Raw genomic sequence first — 19,668 nt, 5'->3', positions numbered from 1 at the left:
AGGACAAATTTGAAGTACAGTGCTTTTAATTTGCCACTCATTGTTCATCATGTAACCGTGAGTTAGAGCTCTGTGTCCTAGGATGTTAAGCTGTCTGTTGTCAAAGCGAGGTTATTCGTAGCAGCCAAGTCGGCAACAATATATTGGCGGGGTTCGTTGTCATTATCCTTAAAGACAGTCTTTTAGACTTAAAAAAAAAAGTCTTTTTAAATATGAACGAGTGGGGATAACATATCAGCTCACCCTAAAGTTTCTGTCTTTCCTCACATGCAATGATTCTCGTGCGCCACAGCTCCCACCTTACAGACAGTTAGAGGGAGGCTGCTGGCGGCAGAGTTTGTTTTTTCAAGGCGTAGCTGCGCCGGACATTTTTGCGGGAGAGACGACAAATATAAATTCGGAAAACTACATTTTGGGAGCGTTTCATTTGGATTGAATAATTTTGCGTATCGATTCGAAGACGGGCGTATCGAACGGTTCAATAGAAAACCGAGTATTGTTGCATCCTTATTAACCATGTGTGTCTCATTTTTTTGGGGTGTTTCATGTCTTTTAGGTGTGTGGCTGGTTCAATTCTCTTAGGCATCATTTAAAGAATTAAAGAAATCTACATAATCTTCTATTAAAAGTCTTAAAAAGGATAATCAGGTTCAATTGATAAATGCTCATCTTGTTCCAATACCATTTCAATGTTTATTTGGTCCACAATGTTTTGTAATTCGGGCGGAATATCAGGTTAGAAAGAAAAGAAAAGAAAAACAAAAAAAATCACAAACGTAACAGATTCTGAATCAGACAGAATTTCAGGAAAAGAAAGCAAACCTCGAATCAGACATATTAATATATGTGAAAACGTACTTCGTGTGGGTTTAGGAAATGAGTTCCAAATTGTAATAGGATGTGTTTCACTGGGACGCACTGGCATTGGTCTTGGTCTTTGTATCGGTATTGGTCGAATATCTTTAGGGGTAAACAGCAAAGGTGGGTAGTAACGCGTTACATGTACACCGTTAAATTTACTTGATTAACATTTTGAGAACAATGTACTTTGAATCAAAGTTTTAATAGTCTGTACTTTTTACTTTTACTTGAGTCCAATTGTCAAGAAAAAGATAGTAATTATGAAGAAAGTATTTTCTCCATTAGAGGGTATAATGCTTCATTTATGTATTTTTTTTCTCACGTCTCGTCGGTGTACAGTGTGTGTCTGAGCTCTTTATTTTACTAAATTTATTCTCAATCTAACACCCGCCAAGTTTCCTTGCAAATATTTGTTTCACCAATAAGTGGAGCTGTTTTCTCAATAACATGATGCGTGAGTTTTGTTTTCTCCGTGCGTTGTTTGGATTTTCCTGTCGTCGTTGTACAATTCTTGGGACTATATGGCTAATAATAATTTGTTTACAAGTTGAATTAAAATGGTGAAATTTATAAATGTAATTCTAGTGAGCACACACCCAATCAGGTCGTTTTCTGTATTCTACTAAGGATGTAGAGTGCGATGCAGCAAGCAATGGTGTAGCATAAGCAGCTCGACCAAGCTCTAAATAAGATTCATAAGTCACATCGACTTACCTGTTTCTTCACTAGCAGGTCAACGTGTTCTATGGTGTGTCTGTGGTTGAAAAGAAAAAACTACCGTAAACATCAGCGAATCAAGAACTCTTGTGTCCCCACTTGTGAACAAGCCGTCAGTGTACCTTTTTATACCATCCCCCAACAATGATGGCAGGTACAGTATCCTATTTTATTTTTCTTTAATTTTATTATTACGACGTATAATACATGTTTTGGGATAGTTATTTTGAGGTTTAGGGGGTATTTAGGGGCACCTAAAGGGTTAATTCCGATTTCTGCGGTAATTCTCGTTCGTAATCCGGGGGACTACCTGTAATTTGTTTTGCATTGTACAGATTTTTTCCCCCTTTTTTGATAAAGACTAAACACAAAATAGAAAAAGATTTATTTCAAATGAGAAAAAAAAAAGAAGAAGTAAAACAAACAAATTTTTAACACATAAATGCAAAATTTTAGAAATGAACATGCAAAATGAAATGAAAAATTACTAAATATTACATTGATAAAATGCAAAGTAACCAAAAAGGTTTGACTATGTTAAAAAAGAATACGTTAGGGAAAAAATAAAAAGCCTGTTTAGATCAATTTTGTAACTGATGGAATTAAAAATGCCAAAGAAACGTTGAATTGACAATCTCAATACCTACAAATTACCATAATTTTCGGAATGTGGTGTCCACATACTACTACACTAAAACACTTGCAGCTCAATGGCCTGTAAAAATCCAGAAATAAGCCGCGCAGGACTATAAACCACAAATTGAATGAATAAAGTATTTTCCCCTTTTTCCCTTTTAGCCAAGCTGGACATTGCCGCAAATGTGATTGCTGAAAACTTGGGTCGTAACTGGCGTAGATTAGGACGACAGCTGGGTCTGACCGAAACTAAACTGGATTCCGTCTCAACGAGACATCCGAACGATTTGGACGAGACTGCCAGAGAGCTGCTGAAGGAATGGCGCAAGAATCGTGGATCCGAAGTCTGCGTTAAAGACTTAGTTAGGGCTCTCAGGGCATGCCACCAAAATCTCACAGCTGATAAAGTGGAGGATGCCTGGATGATACCTCAATAGAGAACCAATGACATATTAATATTTAACCCATGTATATAATGCAGCAGATTTGTGGTCATTTAGAATATGTATTAAGATATAGGTGCGCATAACACAATCTGAGATGGTTGGAAAGACCAGTTTATTTACAGTATTTGCCCGGTAAATAAAATTCTTTTTTACTTGTACTTGAGTATATTTTATTTATTTATTTTTTTGGACGACTACTTTTACTTGAGTAATAATATTTTGAAGTACCGCTACTTTTACTTGAGTAAAATTTTTGGCTACCCTACCCACTTCTGGCAAACAGACGTCGACGTAACTCAGACCTTACAGCTCGTTCCACCTGCTGAAATAAGGAATCCGAAAATGAAATTTTAAATCACAATTTAATAGAAATAATTTTTAAAATAATTAAAACAAATCATTAAAATTATTGAAATAATCATAGAATAAATAAATAGAAATACAAATTAATTGATCATTTAAAATATTAAAATAATGAGTCATTAAACATTTTTTAAATAAAAATTAATGATTTAAAATAAGTTCATAAAATAATTAATCATGAAAATAATTAAAAATACATTCATTCCTTTTCAATGCCGCTTATCCTCACAAGGGTCGCGGTTATGCTGGAGCCTATCCTGGCTTACTACGGACAGTAGGTGGCGTACGGCCTGAATCGGTTGCCAGCCAATCGCAGGCCACAATGACCCGTACAACCATTCACGTATACACTCATACCTATGGACAATTTAGAGTGTTCCATCAGCCTACCACGCGTGTTTTTGGAATGTGGGGGGAAATCGGAGTCCCCGGAGAAAAACCCACGTAGGCACGGGGCTAACATGCAAACTCCACACAGGATGGCCGGAGCTCTAAGATTGTACCCTTGATCTCAGAACTGTGAAGCAGACGTGCTAACCACTCAGCCACCTAATTAAAAATAATTAATCATTGAAATAATTAAATTAAAAAAAAAAAAAAAAAAAAGAAACAATGTAATATATCAGGCGTGAAATATTTGGGCTATAATTTGACTTCAGGTATGACATTATCACAGAAAGCTGCTACCGTATAATAGACATATTTTCAGGTGATTCTCTTTAAATGTACACCATACAAAAAAATAAATAAATACAAGTACTGGGACTGAAATTCTTACATAACACGAAAGTGACTTGGTTGTATTTATTGTCGTATTTCGTGTTTTTATGACATATTAAAAATATCTGTAATTACTCGAACTAAAAAAACAAAAGGTTTTGTTGGAGAAAAGTACATCTTTTATGCCTTCAGGAACCTAGCTACCGAGTTTCTAAAGAAAAATCCATGTTGATAAAGGTTCTTCAGGTCATTTTTAAAGTATGTATCATTCAATTAACTGTACAGTTTACCTACTTATTGTGGTCATGCAAAAAAGTAATTCAGGTTTATAAATTGTGCGTGTAAGAAAACAATACTCTGTACAAGCCTGACGTCAGCGAGTGTACAGCTGAGGTTTTCAAAAGACAAATTTAGACTGCTAAATGGTGTGGATACATTTTATTATAATTTATTAAAAGATACATAAAGTTGCTCTTATTAAAAAAAAAAAAAAAAACAGGGGTTTTGAGGAAGAAAAAAAATAATGCCAATGTTTAAGTCTTCAGGAAAGTATGTAATGGGTAAAAATAGGAGGCTTTACGAGCATGCCTCAAACACAAAGATCCTTCCAAAATGGAAGGGTTACCAGACTAATTTCCGGATAGCCCCAAAAATTATGTGACCAATTTGATGCGTTAAATACTCCTAACATGCATGCTTTTGGAATGTGGGAGGAAACTTGAGTACCCGTCGTAAACCCCACACAGGAAGGAGGAGGAACAAGCAAACCTTACACAATGATGCATGACAGTCAGACATTCAGTCATGACAGTGCCACCTCAATTACATTGAATTGTATTATGAGCAGAAGGTTAAATGAATAGTTTTATGGCTAAAGTATTTTTAGAATTATTTTTGAATAAATCGTCCCAATGAGAAAGGTGACTCATCTTCAAACTGTGTACACGTATGGCCATTGACAACGCCGGTATGTAACTACCTAACTCTTATTTGAATGTTTTTTTTATCAAACTTGGTAACGCAACATATACTGTTTTGAATATTTATTTAGTTCACTTGGATTGACTCAGGTATGAGATAAGTGTATGTACGTAGTGGTAGCTTTTGGAATACAAAAGGACAGATGGTTAAAAATGGTCCAACATATTCCCTCATCATTGTTCAGATATGTACAGTATGCTTTTCGAGGTACCGTAGTTGTTGCTTGTTGCACTTTTTAAGTGAAAACGTTTGCAAAACAGCACTTATTATGCAATTACAAGAGGATTTTGTTTTGTAAGAGAAGGTACACCAACTCTATCAGTATTTCTGTATTTCTTCAGGATGTGAAAGGAATGAATATATGCACAAAACAAATGCGTACTGTACTAAAGTAATGTGAAATGAATGAATATATGCACAAAACAAATGCGTACTGTACTAAAGTAATGTTCAGGAAATCTTTTGAAATAACGAGATAATCGTATCATTGCAGATATTTTTAAATACATAACTGTCTAGGGCTTTGAAGCCTGCTTTTTTGCCCCTACCTTTAACCTCTCCTTGTCCCCTTGTTGAAATTGACACTTTCAGATGTATGTTTTATCGCGTTGTAGGTGTTTGCAGGTACTAGCAGTGGGGTGGAGATGGCTAGTAGAACTCAGCTGGCTGTCCATTTGGTCTGGATACTGTTTAAACTTATTCATTGCGCTTACTAAATTCTTTAAAAATATACTAACATATAACTCTTCAGATGTAGCATTGTTTATGTTCAATATTCTATGTTGTGTAATTTTGTGAACATTAGTTCCTATTTGTTTTTTGTTATGGTACTCGGTTTATTAAATTGGACACTCTTGAACTAATATGTTTGTAATGAAACTGAGTTGTACACCAACCTATTGTTTGCTCATTTTAATGGTAAGAAGGCAGTTGTCGTTCTTAAACACATAAAGTTAACTTGTAACCAGCTTTGTTAATCTTACTTTAAAAAAATAATGAGTTACAGTTGCAAATGACTTCTCCCCAAAAGTAAATGAGTTAGTAACTCATGTACTGTATAATTTATTCATCTTGCTTACTAAACTCTTTAAAAACATACTAACAATAAAATAATTACATTACCATAAATGTTTAATTAAGCATAAAGTTTATAAACATTGCGTTTTGAAGTAAATCCTTAATCTGTTATTATTGATGTACGTTTTTGTGTACCGTTACCTTCAACTGGAAACAGGGCTGTTTGAGAAAACCATCTGGGGGCTGTGTGTGCCCCCCTCTCTAATCCCTATCATAAAAGTCAACACGTTTGTGGCTCCTCTCTATCCCCTAACAAGCCCAAAAAGACTCCATCTCAACCAAGCATAATGTCCTTTCAAATAATGTTTTTTGAACAATATATATTGTTGAAATAATGTTATTTATTTTTATAATAATATTAAAGTACTCAATTAATATTCAAAATTAAGTTTGTTAAACTTATATCCATCTACTTTTCTATATTGTAAGAAATCTATGTTAGTAACATGCGGATGTTGTAATCTCAATGACCTATAAATCTAAAAGTTACTTTTTTTTTTTTTTTTTTTTCTCCCCTGAACATAGAAGACGATATTTTGTTTTTTGGTGTGATAGTTGATGTTTTAAATAGAACACTCTACCACTAATACAATTTTAACGAAACTGAGATGCAAATCGTCCTAATGTTTGCTCATTTTAATAGTAAGACGGCAGTTGCCGTTCTTAAACACAAAAGTTAACTTGTAACCAGTGTTTTTAATTTTACTTTTAAAAAGTAATGAGTTACAGTTACAAATGACTTCTCCCCAAAAGTAAATGAAATAGTATCTCATGTAGTGTATAACTTTAGTCATCTCGCTCACTAATATATATTGTTGAAATAATGTTATTTATTTTTATAATAATATTAAAGTACTCAATTAATATTCAAAATTAAGTTTGTTAAACTTATATCCATCTACTTTTCTATATTGTAAGAAATCTATGTTAGTAACATGCGGATGTTGTAATCTCAATGACCTATAAATCTAAAAGTTACTTTTTTTTTTTTTTTTTTTTTTTTCTCCCCTGAACATAGAAGACGATATTTTGTTTTTTGGTGTGATAGTTGATGTTTTAAATAGAACACTCTACCACTAATACAATTTTAACGAAACTGAGATGCAAATCGTCCTAATGTTTGCTCATTTTAATAGTAAGACGGCAGTTGCCGTTCTTAAACACAAAAGTTAACTTGTAACCAGTGTTGTTCATCTTACTTTTAAAAAGTAATGAGTTACAGTTACAAATGACTTCTCCCCAAAAGTAAATGAAATAGTATCTCATGTAGTGTATAACTTTAGTCATCTCGCTCACTAATCTCTTTATAAACTTACTAACAACGAAAAAGTTACATTCCCATAAATGTCTAAATATACAGAGTTTAGAGACAATGTGTTTTAAAGTAAGTCTTCCAAACCCCCTGAATTACAAGTATTAACAGGGGCCGTTTATGTAACGCTTGAGATGCAGCAGTCTTTTATTTTCAACATTTTATGTCACGTAATTTTAATTTCTAAGTGAATATTAGTTTCCATTTGTTTTTGTCATGGTAGGGGTCTTTTAAGTGGAACACTCTTGAACTAATACGTTTGCTATGAAACTGAGTTGTACATCGTCCTAATGTTTGCTCATCTTAATAGTAAGACGGTAGTTGTCGTTCTTAAACACAAACGTTAACTTGTAACCACTGTTGTTCATCGTACTTTAAAAAGTAATGAGTTACAGTTACAAATTACTTCTGCCAAAAAAGTAAATGAGCTGGTAAGTCATGGTGTGTATAAACGTATTCATCTCACTTACTAAACTCTTTAAAAACATACTAACAATAAAATAATTACATTACCATAAATGTTTAAATATGCATACAGTTTATAAACAATGCGTTTTAAAGTAAGTCATCCAAACCCCCTGAATTACAAGTATTAACAGAGGCTGTTTATACAGCGCTTCAGATGCAGCATTCTTTTATATTCAACATTTTATGTCATGTAATTTTAGTTTCTAAGTGGATGTTAGTTTCCATTTGTTTTTGTCATAGTTGGGGGTCTTTTAAATGGAACACTCTCCAACTAATACGTTTGTCATGAAACTGAGATGCAAATCGTCCTAATGTTTGCTCATTTTAATAGTAAGACGGCAGTTGCCGTTCTTAAACACAAAAGTTAACTTGTAACCAGTGTTTTTAATTTTACTTTTAAAAAGTAATGAGTTACAGTTACAAATGACTTCTCCCCAAAAGTAAATGAATTAGTATCTCATGTAGCGTATAACTTTAGTCATCTCGCTCACTAATCTCTTTATAAACTTACTAACAACGAAAAAGTTACATTCCCATAAATGTCTAAATATACAGAGTTTAGAGACAATGTGTTTTGTAGTTGGAAGTAAATCCCCAAACCCCAAGAATTACCACTATTAACATTGACATAATATCTACCTAACACTTCAGATGCAGTACTCGTTCATATTCAGCATTTTATGTTATGCTTTTCATGTTCTACACGTTATTACCTTATACATTCTATAACATCTTTCACATCATAGATGTTTATATTAACTGATTGAAGAATAAGAACACTATTTACAGTATTTTGGAGCATTTGGTATTTATTTGTATCAAATATATTACAGTCTGTTAAGAAAACTCAAACCTAAACTTCGGGACCATTCACCAGTGCAAATCTCTGAAACTGTATGTTAGGTCTACTGCACAATAACCAGAACACTATGCTTCATTGCGCCGTAGGCGGGAGCTATCGAAGAGGGCGGAGTTTCGCGTCGAGTATTGAGACATGTTTCGAATCAGTCGGCCTGCGGGATCGCAAGGAAGAAGTTGGGGAGAAAAGACTCTTCAGCAACATAACTGGTATGTCACTAACTCTCATTTGGATACTTTTAAGTATAAAGAGCATGCTAACTTTGTGAAATAGAATGAATTAAACCCGGTTGAAATACATAATTATTTGCCTAAATGTATATATGAGTACCAACCTATAGTTGCAGCAAAAAGCTGACTAGGGCTGAAGTCGATGCTCTGCCTGCAGTATCTGTGGTGAAATGTTCAAGCAAGCTTCATACTTGAAAGATGCTCTACTTTGGAGTAAATGGAAAGAAGTTACTTGGATATAAAAACTGTAGTTTCACAAATGCTTGAAAATGAACCGCTGCTAATGCTTACACACGTCTCGTTGATCATGGTTGATCTTACCTCGCTGCTACTCATCGAAAAAATGTTCACTTAGCATTGCTACAAAACTAGCCTACACGCAGACCCCACCAAAATGCTCACTTAACAATGCTACAAAACTAGCCGACACGCAGACCACACCCACCCAAATCCCATGGTTCTTAGGGGTTTTTGTTCAGACATGCCTGGACATGCCTGGACACGTTCCCCCTTCTCACCCACACTTTCCCATAACCCCTCCTTGTTTCCCAACAGGTGCGGGTCAAAGGGCACATCGCTTTCACCAGACATCCGGACATGCCTGGACACAGGTCCCTTCTCACCCACACTTTCCCATAACCCCCCTTGTTTCCCAACAGGTGCGGGTCAAAGGGCAACATCGGGTAATCCCTTAATTGAGGGGGGTGACAGGTGGGGGTCAAAGGTCAACCCATCAATCAAAGGTTAAAAGGTCAACCTGTCAATCAAAGGTCAAAGGTAGGGTCATAAATCATCATAAATCAACGCCCACATTCCTGAGTGAAGATAACCGCATTATCCTACTCTCTAGCTGTCATTTAAGAATATCATTATAATTCAGGCATGGAAATGTAGGTCTTTTTCAGTACCGAAATCTAACTGTACGATAGCAAACACTGCAAACTTCCACCGTTTACTCCAGTGTGAAGGTTGCTATTTGGGAATGTCATTATCATTCAGGCATTGCAATGTAGGTCTTTTGCAGTACCCAAATAAAACTGTACGATAGCAAACACTGCAAACTAATCAGAGCAAATAACTGAGTGTTGCATCAGAAGCCTGCTCTGTCCATAACCCAGAGGTTGATAGATAGCAACCATCCTCTGCTACGTGAAACTATTACCTACGTCGTGTCCAATTCCTTGTGGAAAATGTCAGAATTTAGGGAAGGAATTTCCAAGAGATCTATCCCGATGTCTGAACATGACAGACCAACAGCAGAGTGGCGCAGCGGAAGCGTGCTGGGCACATAACCCACAGGTCGATGGACTGAAACCATCCTCTGCTATCGTGTGCATTTTATTAAACAGAGTTCGCTACAGTGTGAAAGCTGTCATTTGGGAATATCGTTATCATTATGGCATTGAAATGCAGTGTTTCCCACAGGATTTTAGGAGACTGTGGTGGGAGGCTCTCTGACCATAGGATTTTTTGAAACTGTGGTGGTGGGCTGCATCGGAGTCGGACAGCCACACCATGTCGTGCCACGGCGAATTTTTTTTTTTTTCATTATTTTTTTCCCCCAAGAAGAACCATAACAAAGATATATTTGAAATATTTCATTAGCTAGGCTAATGTTATAGCTCTCAGCTATGGTACATGTATGTAAAATGCGTTGCTGATTACAGCTACGTTACCCTATGTAATAATGCGACTTTTTTTCTCGTAGCAATAGTACGACTTACATCTCGTAGTGACTCAGGGTTGGCAACCCAAACTGTTGAAAGAGCCATATTTGACCCCCCCCCCCCCCCCCCCCCCCCAAAAAAACTGATACAGTATGTCTGGAGCAGCAAAAAATTAAAAGCCTTGTACAAGCCTTATAATTATCAATACTAGCTATATTAGCCTACTATAAAAATGAATAAGTTGGCTAGAAATACATAATTAGCCTTCATGATTAAATGTTTATTTTCCCTGCAGTGGATCCTATAGCGCACCACGTGACTACTCTGTTGTAGGATGACACCAAAAGTTTAACTTCATTACAATATTAATGAATTGAAAGAATGTTTGTATCATGTTTGTCCTCCTAGAAATCCTATTAAAACAAAAAATATATTTCCCTCCCCCATCTTTTTCCATTTAAAAAAAAAAAAAGCTCCGAAGCAGCACTAAAGAGCCGCATGCGGCCCAAGAGCCGCGGGTTTCAGACCGCCGTCGTAGCCCTCCTTTTTCCTTTTTATTTGACCCTCATAAGTACTACATTACCACAACAATAACAGTCCTTCTGTCAACTGACCCATTTACAGGACTGGGGGAATTCTAATGGCCGTGTAAAGTTTTTCTTGATTCGGTGAGAAGGTGAATAGTTTTTTCCCCGTTGTTCGTGAACTAAATTTCCACACAAACGCACATCGAGGTACCATTAACTTAGCAAGGAGAGGTGTGAGAGTCATTTTTCGAGTGTCCCAGAGCTCGCGAAATTGGGGGGGCGGGGGGGCGCATTTATCCAACTTTCGTCAGCCGTAATTGTCTGAAGTTGGCGCGTCGGTGTTGTGCCGAAAAATAGCCACTCCACGCGAAATGTCCCCCCGACGGGAGCGCCCACACGTCACTCGTACAAACAGCCTTTTCTTACCAATCGATGGACACGGAAACGTCGTTCTTGTACCGTGAATATGTATCATTTTACTCTGCTTGAACTAATAAATACTTTACTGTGACCAACGCTCTGAAAATAGAGCAAGGCTTTATTTTGGGTCCCGCCTCTCTGCGCAAGTTCAATCAAAGTTTGCTTTCCGTCCAAGACGGCCGTCCACCGCTCACTTTCGCCGAAGTCCGATCCAAACTATTATAATGCCCCGGATATGGGGAAGAAGGAGAGAAGTCTGTATTTGCTTACCCACTTGATTGTGGTAACAATAATAAAGAAAAACAATAACAAAATAACAGCGGGCTGCTACGACATGCGACCGCTATCTCTCGCTATCTCGCTCGTTCTCCCATTCTTCCTACTCGTTCCCCTTGCGTCTCTTAAATGAATAAATAAATAAATAAAATACTACTCTAAAATGCTGCTCTCACTCGCGCAGGTAGTAGAGTGGAGTGGGCTACAGCTGTGTAATCGGCTGACTGACGCATCTGATTAGTATCTTTTTTTTTTTTCGGCGGGGGGGGGGGGGGGGGGGGCGCAAACGAGACTGTGGCGGGCCCAAACGAGACTGTGGCGGGCCGCCACAGTCTCTTTCATTGGTGGGAAACACTGAAATGTAGGTCTTTTTAAGTACCCAAATCGAACTGCACGATAGCAAACACTGCAAACTAATCAAAGCAAATAACCGAGTGTTTCATCGGAAGCCTGCTCTGTCCGTAACCCAGAGGTTGATAGATAGCAACCTTCCTCTGCTACTTGAAACTATTACATACATCGAGTCCAATTCCTTAGGAATTTGGGGAAGGAACTTTCAGGACACCTATCTAAATCTACAGGACAAAAAAAACACTTTTCAATACTAGACTCAGACAGCAGAGTGGCGCAGTGGAAGCGTGCTGGGCCCATAACCCAGAGGTCGATGGACCGAAACCATCCTCTGCTATCGTAAGCTTCTTCTCAAACAGTGTTCACTACAGTGTGAAAGTTGTCATTTGAGAATATCATTCAGGCCTGGAAATGTATGTCTTTTTCAGTCCGTCCGAAATCGAACTGTACGACAGCAAACACTGCAAACAACCACCGTTTACTGCAGTGTGAAGGTTGCTATTTGGGAATGTCATTATCATTCAGGCATTGAAATGTAGCTCTTTTGCAGTACCCAAATAAAACTGCACGATAGCAAACACTGCAAACTAATCAGAGCAAATAACCGAGTGTTGCATCAGAAGCCTGCTCTGTTCATAACCCAGAGGTTGATAGATAGCAACCATACTCTGCTTGAAACTATTACCTACGTAGTGTCGAATTCCTTGTGGAAAATGTCAGAATTTAGGGAAGGAATTTCAAAGAGACCTATCCCGTTGTTTTAACACAACAAACCGACAGCAGAGGGCGCAGCGGAGGCGTGCTGGGCCCATAACCCAGAGGTCGATGGACCGAAACCATCCTCTGCTGTCATGAGCTTCTTATTAAACAGAGTTAGCTACAGTGTGAAAGTTGTCATTTCAGAATATCATTATCAATCAAGCATGGAAATGTAGGTCTTTTTCAGTACCCAAATCGAACTGTACGATAGCAAACACTGCAAACTACCACCGTTTACTGCAGTGCGAAGGTTGCTACTTGGGAATGTCATTATCTTTCAGGCATTGAAATGTAGGTCTTTTGCAGTACCCAAATAAAAAAGTTGATAAAAATAGCTGTAGCAGTATCGGAGTATCCACAATATCCACAGCATCGCCCTCCTAAATGTAGAAGGGAAGATCTTCTCGGTACTAGCTAGAAGAATGACCAACTACCTGCTTGAGAATGGTTACATCGATACCAACTGCCAAAAGGCAGGAGTGCTAGGATTCCCCGGATGCGTGTCGCACTACACAATGATCTGGGACCAGATCCAGAAGGCTAAGCAGGAGATGACCGACCTGCACGTCATATAACTTGACCTTGCCAAAGTGCACCAGCTGATCAACTACCCAATGGACTTCTTCCTCATGCCCACCTGCATCAAGAACATGGTAAAACAGTACTTCAGCAACCTGCAGATGTGCTTCTCAGTACAGGACTTCATTACTGGGTGGCAGAGGCTCGAAGTCGGAATTGCGATGGGATGTGCCATTTCCCCAATACTGTTTGTTACAGCGTTTGAGATCATTCTCAACGGTGCAAGGCAAATGGTAGGCGGGATCAAATTGCCAACTGGTCAGAGGCTTCCCCCACTTAGGAGTTACCTGGACGACATCGCCACCTTCCTCCAGACAGCAGCATGCACATGAACACTGATGAGGAGGTTGGATGAACTGATATCATGGGCAAGAATGAAGAGTCTCACAGCCTGTCACTCAGGAGAGGAGTCAGGAATGACAGCACCACCTTTGTTGTCGGGGGGAAGAAAATTCCACTTCTTGCAGAACAGCCCATCAAAAGCCTAAGGAGGCAGCTAGTACACCACAGAGCTGTCTGACAAGCAGATGGGGAAAGCCTTGATAAAACAGCTCTCCGTTGGCCTGGCAAGGATTGATCAAAGACAACTCCTGGGCAGTACAAGGTCTGGTACTACAAATTTACACTCACAAGAGAAGGCCAGGTTGGTCCTCGAACTTAGTGAGTCCACAGACAAGTCAGTAAGGAACGCTAATGCCAAAGTTCTGACTGGCCGCAAATTGAATGCACAGGCCGAGGTCCACCAAGCCATCAGCCGATATAACGTTTTATTTGTTTCTTGTTTTAACTTAAGTTTGAGATGAACTATAACAGCAAAAGTGATCTGTTCAAGTGTCTTTTTTAAGGAGATAAAAGTAAATGTGTCAGAAACATTCTTAATTCAAGACATAACATTTTATAAAGGTTTTTTTTCTTGATTTAGGTGAAAATTTGCCAACTTTTAGATGTTTGGGCTTAATAAGAACAAATAGTAATATTTACTTAAAGTAAGTGGAGTAATCTTACACATTCATCTGTTCACTAGTCTTTAACACCCAAAACAAGATGGAGAAAATTATTTGACTAGATTTAAGAAAAATAATCTTGTTAAGACATACATTTGAAGTGTATACATTATAAAGAAAGTGAAATAGACCAATCAGTGATATTTTTATAATGATGGCTATTTATCTTGACCAATAATGCATGTACAATGTCCAATCAGTAGACATGTCTAGGGAAAATATGTTTTCTTGCCATAACACTGCTTGAATACATTGTTGTAACCAGTCAAATTTTACTAATATTTTAATTATTAAGGTCTTACATGATTGCGTTACAGCAAAAAAAAAAAAAAAAGTATTTTCTGATGCAAGTGAGAAAGTGGTTTTCATCATTTTAACTGACTAACTTTTTAAACGAAACTCTTGACTCATAGTAGCAAGATGTAATAAGGCCATAAAATTCAGTCTTTGGCTTAGCTCTTGAGCATGAGGACGCCAGTTGTCCACTTAATGTTTTATCTGAGCAGCAAAAGTATGATGCAAATCATACAGAAGCCAAAAATGATGCAAATTCACTCCAGGCATATCTCCCTTTTTCAACTTTCTTCTGTTCAAGTGACAAGTGTTAAGTGTAAAGCTACTATCAAATAAATTTCTTTGTCCTCCTTGATTGAAAATGTGTTATTCAAATGCACGATAAAATCCTGCACTATTTTTGCTTTGTGTGATTTCCACAGGAAGGCGGTGTGTGTGTCTGCTGTCTTCTAATCCCTCTCACTGTTGTGTGATGATCTCAAAAGGACGCTCTGACTGATCCCTCAGCAGATTCTTTCTGAATATGTGAGCTGTGATTGGCTGACACGTTTTCTTCACGGGCCTATATTAATTGGAAAGTATAATCTATTTACCAAATTGTGCCAATATATTTCATCTGCAGGCATCAGTCCCTGTGGTAGCATGTAACCGCACTTCATTACATTTGATTAATTTAATGCACTACAACACATTTTAAAAATGTGCATATAAAGACACGTTTTGAATATTATCAAAACAACTAACAAGCCCACTAGCACTCATTACCGATTGTAATTGAGTCCAAATAGCCCTGAGCTATAATGCTGTATACAGTGGAGCTTAAGTAATTACGTAGAGTATGCAAACAAGCACTATTAGCATCCGTTTATGCAACTACATAAGCACACATCAACACGCAGTCAAATGTTAGCACATACCCAAGCAAAACAGTGACAGCGCTCCATAAATGGAAACAGTGAACGCTTATGAAACCAGACATGGAAAGTGGGAATTCACTCCGTGTCTGTCTGCAGTGTTCCGTTTCTCTTCCCTTCCCTCCACTTCATCTGTTTCACATTATGTTTCCTAATATCTCTGTCTAAATCCACTATCAGATTCCCATTTTGCACTAATTGAGCTAAATGGGCCTTAGAAAAATAGGACAGTTGTACTACGGCGCATCGTGATTTCCATTACTGGGGAAAGCAGATGTGTTCTCAGTTCTCACACATCCCAGAAGGATGGATGGAGCATCCCTGCATGCATGTGTGTGTAGGGGTGTGTGTGGGGGTGTTTATATAACAGCCAACGAATTCTTCTTGCAATTCCACATTTGTCAGCAGAACAGTGGAGCTCCTAAACCTTATCAATGTGCTCTAATTTCACTTGGACTGACACGACACTAACACACACAACCAATCACACAAATAAACAATTGGTGAACATGACACCTGATCAAATGTGACATGTTCCTTTCTTAGGGCACTCTTTAGTGTTTCAAGCCCAGTTATGCACTACACATATGTGCATATTGTGCACACACTAAGGTGTGATACACAGTATCGATCAATCCGATACACAGTTGTGGTCCACTGGGAGGTTCTCCAGATAACCAAGATTGCGATCTGTCAGAGATCCCAAAGCGGCTACTAATGCAATCAGACTGGAATTAAACAGACTCACATGCAGGCAATCACATTTAACACAATCCACTTTTAGGAATACAATAAAGCCAGACGAATACACACCATTTGATTTAATCTTCTTCTGTAGAAAACTATCTAAAATTTATGTAAGAATTCACAAATTATACAGTACGGGAGTTTACATCTATAAACAATTAACATTGCTATTCCCGGGTTGGCACTGAATCCAGTGGAACCTCTGCAGTTAATTGCTTAGTGGTTAAACCCATTTTTACACTTTAGTTCAGACAAAACGTGTAATTCCTACTGCAACTATTATTCTCTTCACTTCACTTATACACTACAAGCATTCATCATGAATCAATGCATTATAATTTTGTCTTTTATTACTTATATGAGAAATAAGACTTTAAATGAGAACTTAAATCGCCTATGTCATTATAATCCTCCAAGAGTGTGTGTTTGACCTTGAAGTTTCTATTATAGTGTCCAGCTGGACTCAAATTCCTGGTTTATACACATCGACCTCTAAACTGACCTTCAAGTATCCAAAGCATATGATATATACAAATGTGCTACTAGTGGATAATTTTGTCTCTTTTCATCCGGGGCTAATGAACTGAAGCATGATGACCAGGGGTTAAGAAAACCTAAGTATAACAATATAGAGGAAGTATACTCTGATTTCTGTGAGGCATTTAAAAGACGGTGAGAAAATAACACATGCTTCAGCTTTTCTTACACAACTACCTGAAATCTTTATAAAATATGTAGTGAATGCTTAATGTCTTTCTTTTTAAAGCACATCCACTAGCACAATTTCAAAAACAATCACATTTCTGTCACTATCTCAAACAGAGCTAATACAATATGCATGAAGCTGAAGCTGAACACTGATGAAATGAACCATGACAATAAGATGTGAAGTCAATGCCCTCCTACTCCCCCTATTCTCTATCAGAGACACTCTCAAAAAATCACTCTCACACTATAAATGACCCACTGACCCTGTTCACTGCCTACATTCAGCACTGCCACTGCAGCCACAGTACAAAGCTTCAGTGTCACCTTTTAAAAATGTATTTGCATGTCATGCATACAGATGGGGGAAGAAATCATTTCCTCGTTGTCAGCCTGAGACAGGAAGGCAGGAAAACACAAAGTTGGAAGCCTTCCAGAGTGTGTTTCTGCCTGCCTACTATGTCCAGCCATCATCGAGCCTCCAATGAAGCGGAACAGTTTCCCCAAATCACCCTGATATGTCACTTCTAGCACATCAAGGTCAAACGTTTGCTCCAATTTAGTGATAAAGTACACTAACAGATAAACACATAGACCATACTGGAAAATTTTAGACAATATTTTGGAGTATGTCTGTAGATTATTTTGTTAGAAGGACAAAAATCTTTGCATTAGTTCATCAAAAAGCTGTTTAAAAGGGTTGCTATCAAAGAATTCTACAATAAGCTCATCCCAGCATACTTTTCAATATGTTCGCATACAGAGATGGTAGAATTAATTAATTTAAAATGTGGCATTCTGTCTCTCAGGAAAGAAGGGGTCCAGCCCAACCCATGACTAATTAATTAATGAAGATGTCTCAGTCCCTTTATGTCCATATGGCTTCCATAATGCATGGCTTTATCTTTTTATTGGCTTATTCTCAGGCTCATTTCATTGAGCTCACACTTGTGATGTTAGAATTCTAATGTATCCATGTTAGCTCCTCTGCAATGCTGGTCTTGTGTCATCACTTGTGATGATAAAGTCCGAGACATTGCGGTTTGACAGTCTCCACGTCCAACACTTTGACATTGAAAATAATACTCGAGAGGAGCACTATATTGTTGTATCAAACTGAATTGTAACGGAGTTTGATTAGACATGTAAATAGCTATAATTAGGATAATTGTGTCTATTATGATGCTAATTGTAGTGAAGCTGCCATTAAGTTTCTCTTGTAAGGAAGCCCTATTTCAGTAGAAGCAAAATTTACCCAATATTTTTGACTATGCATATACTTACTTATATAATCCTTACGTGTGCAATTGTGCCAACCATCTGACAGCTAACATGTGCTTGCCGCATGCTTGTTTTTCCCAGAGTCCCCAGTACACTTTAAGTGACATAAACAAACTAGATAGACAGGGCTCATTGTCTGCTTGCTCAAAGAGAGGGAGTGTGAGAGAGAGAGTGAGATGTCCTACCAGCCTCCTCGAGCTAGTAACCATGACAACAAGATGGCTGGGAGACTTGGTTGAAGCTCAAATGAGGCCGGTGTCTTGTATTTCCTCCAAAATAAATCTTACTAACACTTCAAAGAGCAACGTATTTTGGCGGTAAACGATGAAGACGATATAAGAACATTAAAAATATGACAAACACACCTGCTCTAAAATCCCTCAACCTGCTCGTTTGCAATGGCTAACAGACACTGCAGGTCTCGACCTAATATTTTGATCCCAGATTAGCAAGAAAAACAGAACGTCAAACGTCAAAGCAGCCTATTCTATAAATCATGATGCACAAACATACCAAAATCACGTTTTAGCTCCCAATGAGATTATTCGCTAGCGTCAGAATAGGCTAACCGTACAGCGTCTAAGATTAATATTTCCTCACTCACCGCTAAAAAGAGAAAGTGGCGTTGCTCCTCTTCCCCCGTCTGCCTCCGTACATCCACACCGGGGAATAGAGCGAGCAGACGGCTTCGTTACTCCTTTCCAAATCTCTCTCTCTCTCTCTCTCTCTCTCTCTCTCTCTCTCTCTCTCTCTCTCTCTCTCTCTCTCTCTCTCTCTCTCTCTCTCTCTCTCTCTCTCTCTCTCTCTCTCTTTCGCTCGCTCGTGGGTAAACGGACGGATGGACAGCCCGTGTCCGCCTCCACGCGATGCCGCAAAAAGTGTCTGAAAGACGGCTAAGAGATGCTGCGGCGCACCGCCTCACTCTCCCACAGGGGCTGGAGCACGAAGTGTGAACAAAACGCGTACGTCTCCCGTCTGCAAGCAAAATGAGCACCAAAGTTGTATCGAACTCAAGATGGAACTATTTAAAAATAATAATATTAAATATGCAGTAAAGTAGGCTACTTTGACAGTAAAAGGATGTCCTGATCCTCTTCAGCTCTCACTGGCCTATTTATTTCACAGAATATTGACATCACATGAGTCTTGATTGGAAGGAGGGGGTTGGAATAGTGACCTGAAAAAAGGCACAGCATGCAGATGATTTACAGCCAGTTAAATAGTTCTGTCCAAGGTCTAAAGTCATATCTAGACGTAAGCATTCATCATGCAAGTTTGGTTTAGATAGGATATTGACATCTGCCCGCAAAAACAAGATTGAAATAGCTAGGTTTTACATTCTCAGCTGACTGCGCGATAAATAAATCAAGCAATTCAAAATGGATTTATAGCCATGTACATATGTCAAGCATATGAAGGTTTTAACCGATGTAGCCACGTACATATGTCAGGAATAGGGATGGAAATCGAAATC

General features: G+C 38.1%; 2 protein-coding genes across 3 annotated transcripts in view; one reads left to right on the top strand and one right to left on the bottom strand.

The window, feature by feature from the left end:
- psd2 (pleckstrin and Sec7 domain containing 2) overlaps positions 1 to 19,120 on the bottom strand; it is a 73,999-nt gene extending 54,879 nt beyond the window's left edge. The window contains exon 1 of one of the 2 annotated variants that reach the window (XM_057849956.1): positions 18,799 to 19,120. The gene's annotated coding sequence lies outside the window, so the exon portion shown is untranslated. The remainder of the gene's footprint in view (positions 1 to 18,798) is intronic. The other variant, XM_057849955.1, reaches the window with a different exon arrangement.
- Positions 1,602 to 2,732, top strand: LOC130923867 (FAS-associated death domain protein-like). Its single transcript, XM_057849958.1, has 2 exons — positions 1,602 to 1,732; positions 2,377 to 2,732. Exons 1-2 carry the CDS (start codon positions 1,723 to 1,725, stop codon positions 2,649 to 2,651), a joined length of 285 nt encoding a protein of 94 aa, XP_057705941.1. The 5' UTR covers positions 1,602 to 1,722; the 3' UTR covers positions 2,652 to 2,732.
- Positions 19,121 to 19,668: the final 548 nt, after the last annotated feature.

This window comes from Corythoichthys intestinalis, chromosome 11 (assembly GCF_030265065.1).
Source record: "Corythoichthys intestinalis isolate RoL2023-P3 chromosome 11, ASM3026506v1, whole genome shotgun sequence".
Lineage (NCBI taxonomy): Eukaryota > Metazoa > Chordata > Actinopteri > Syngnathiformes > Syngnathidae > Corythoichthys > Corythoichthys intestinalis.
This window is presented reverse-complemented; position numbering and strand designations above follow the sequence as displayed.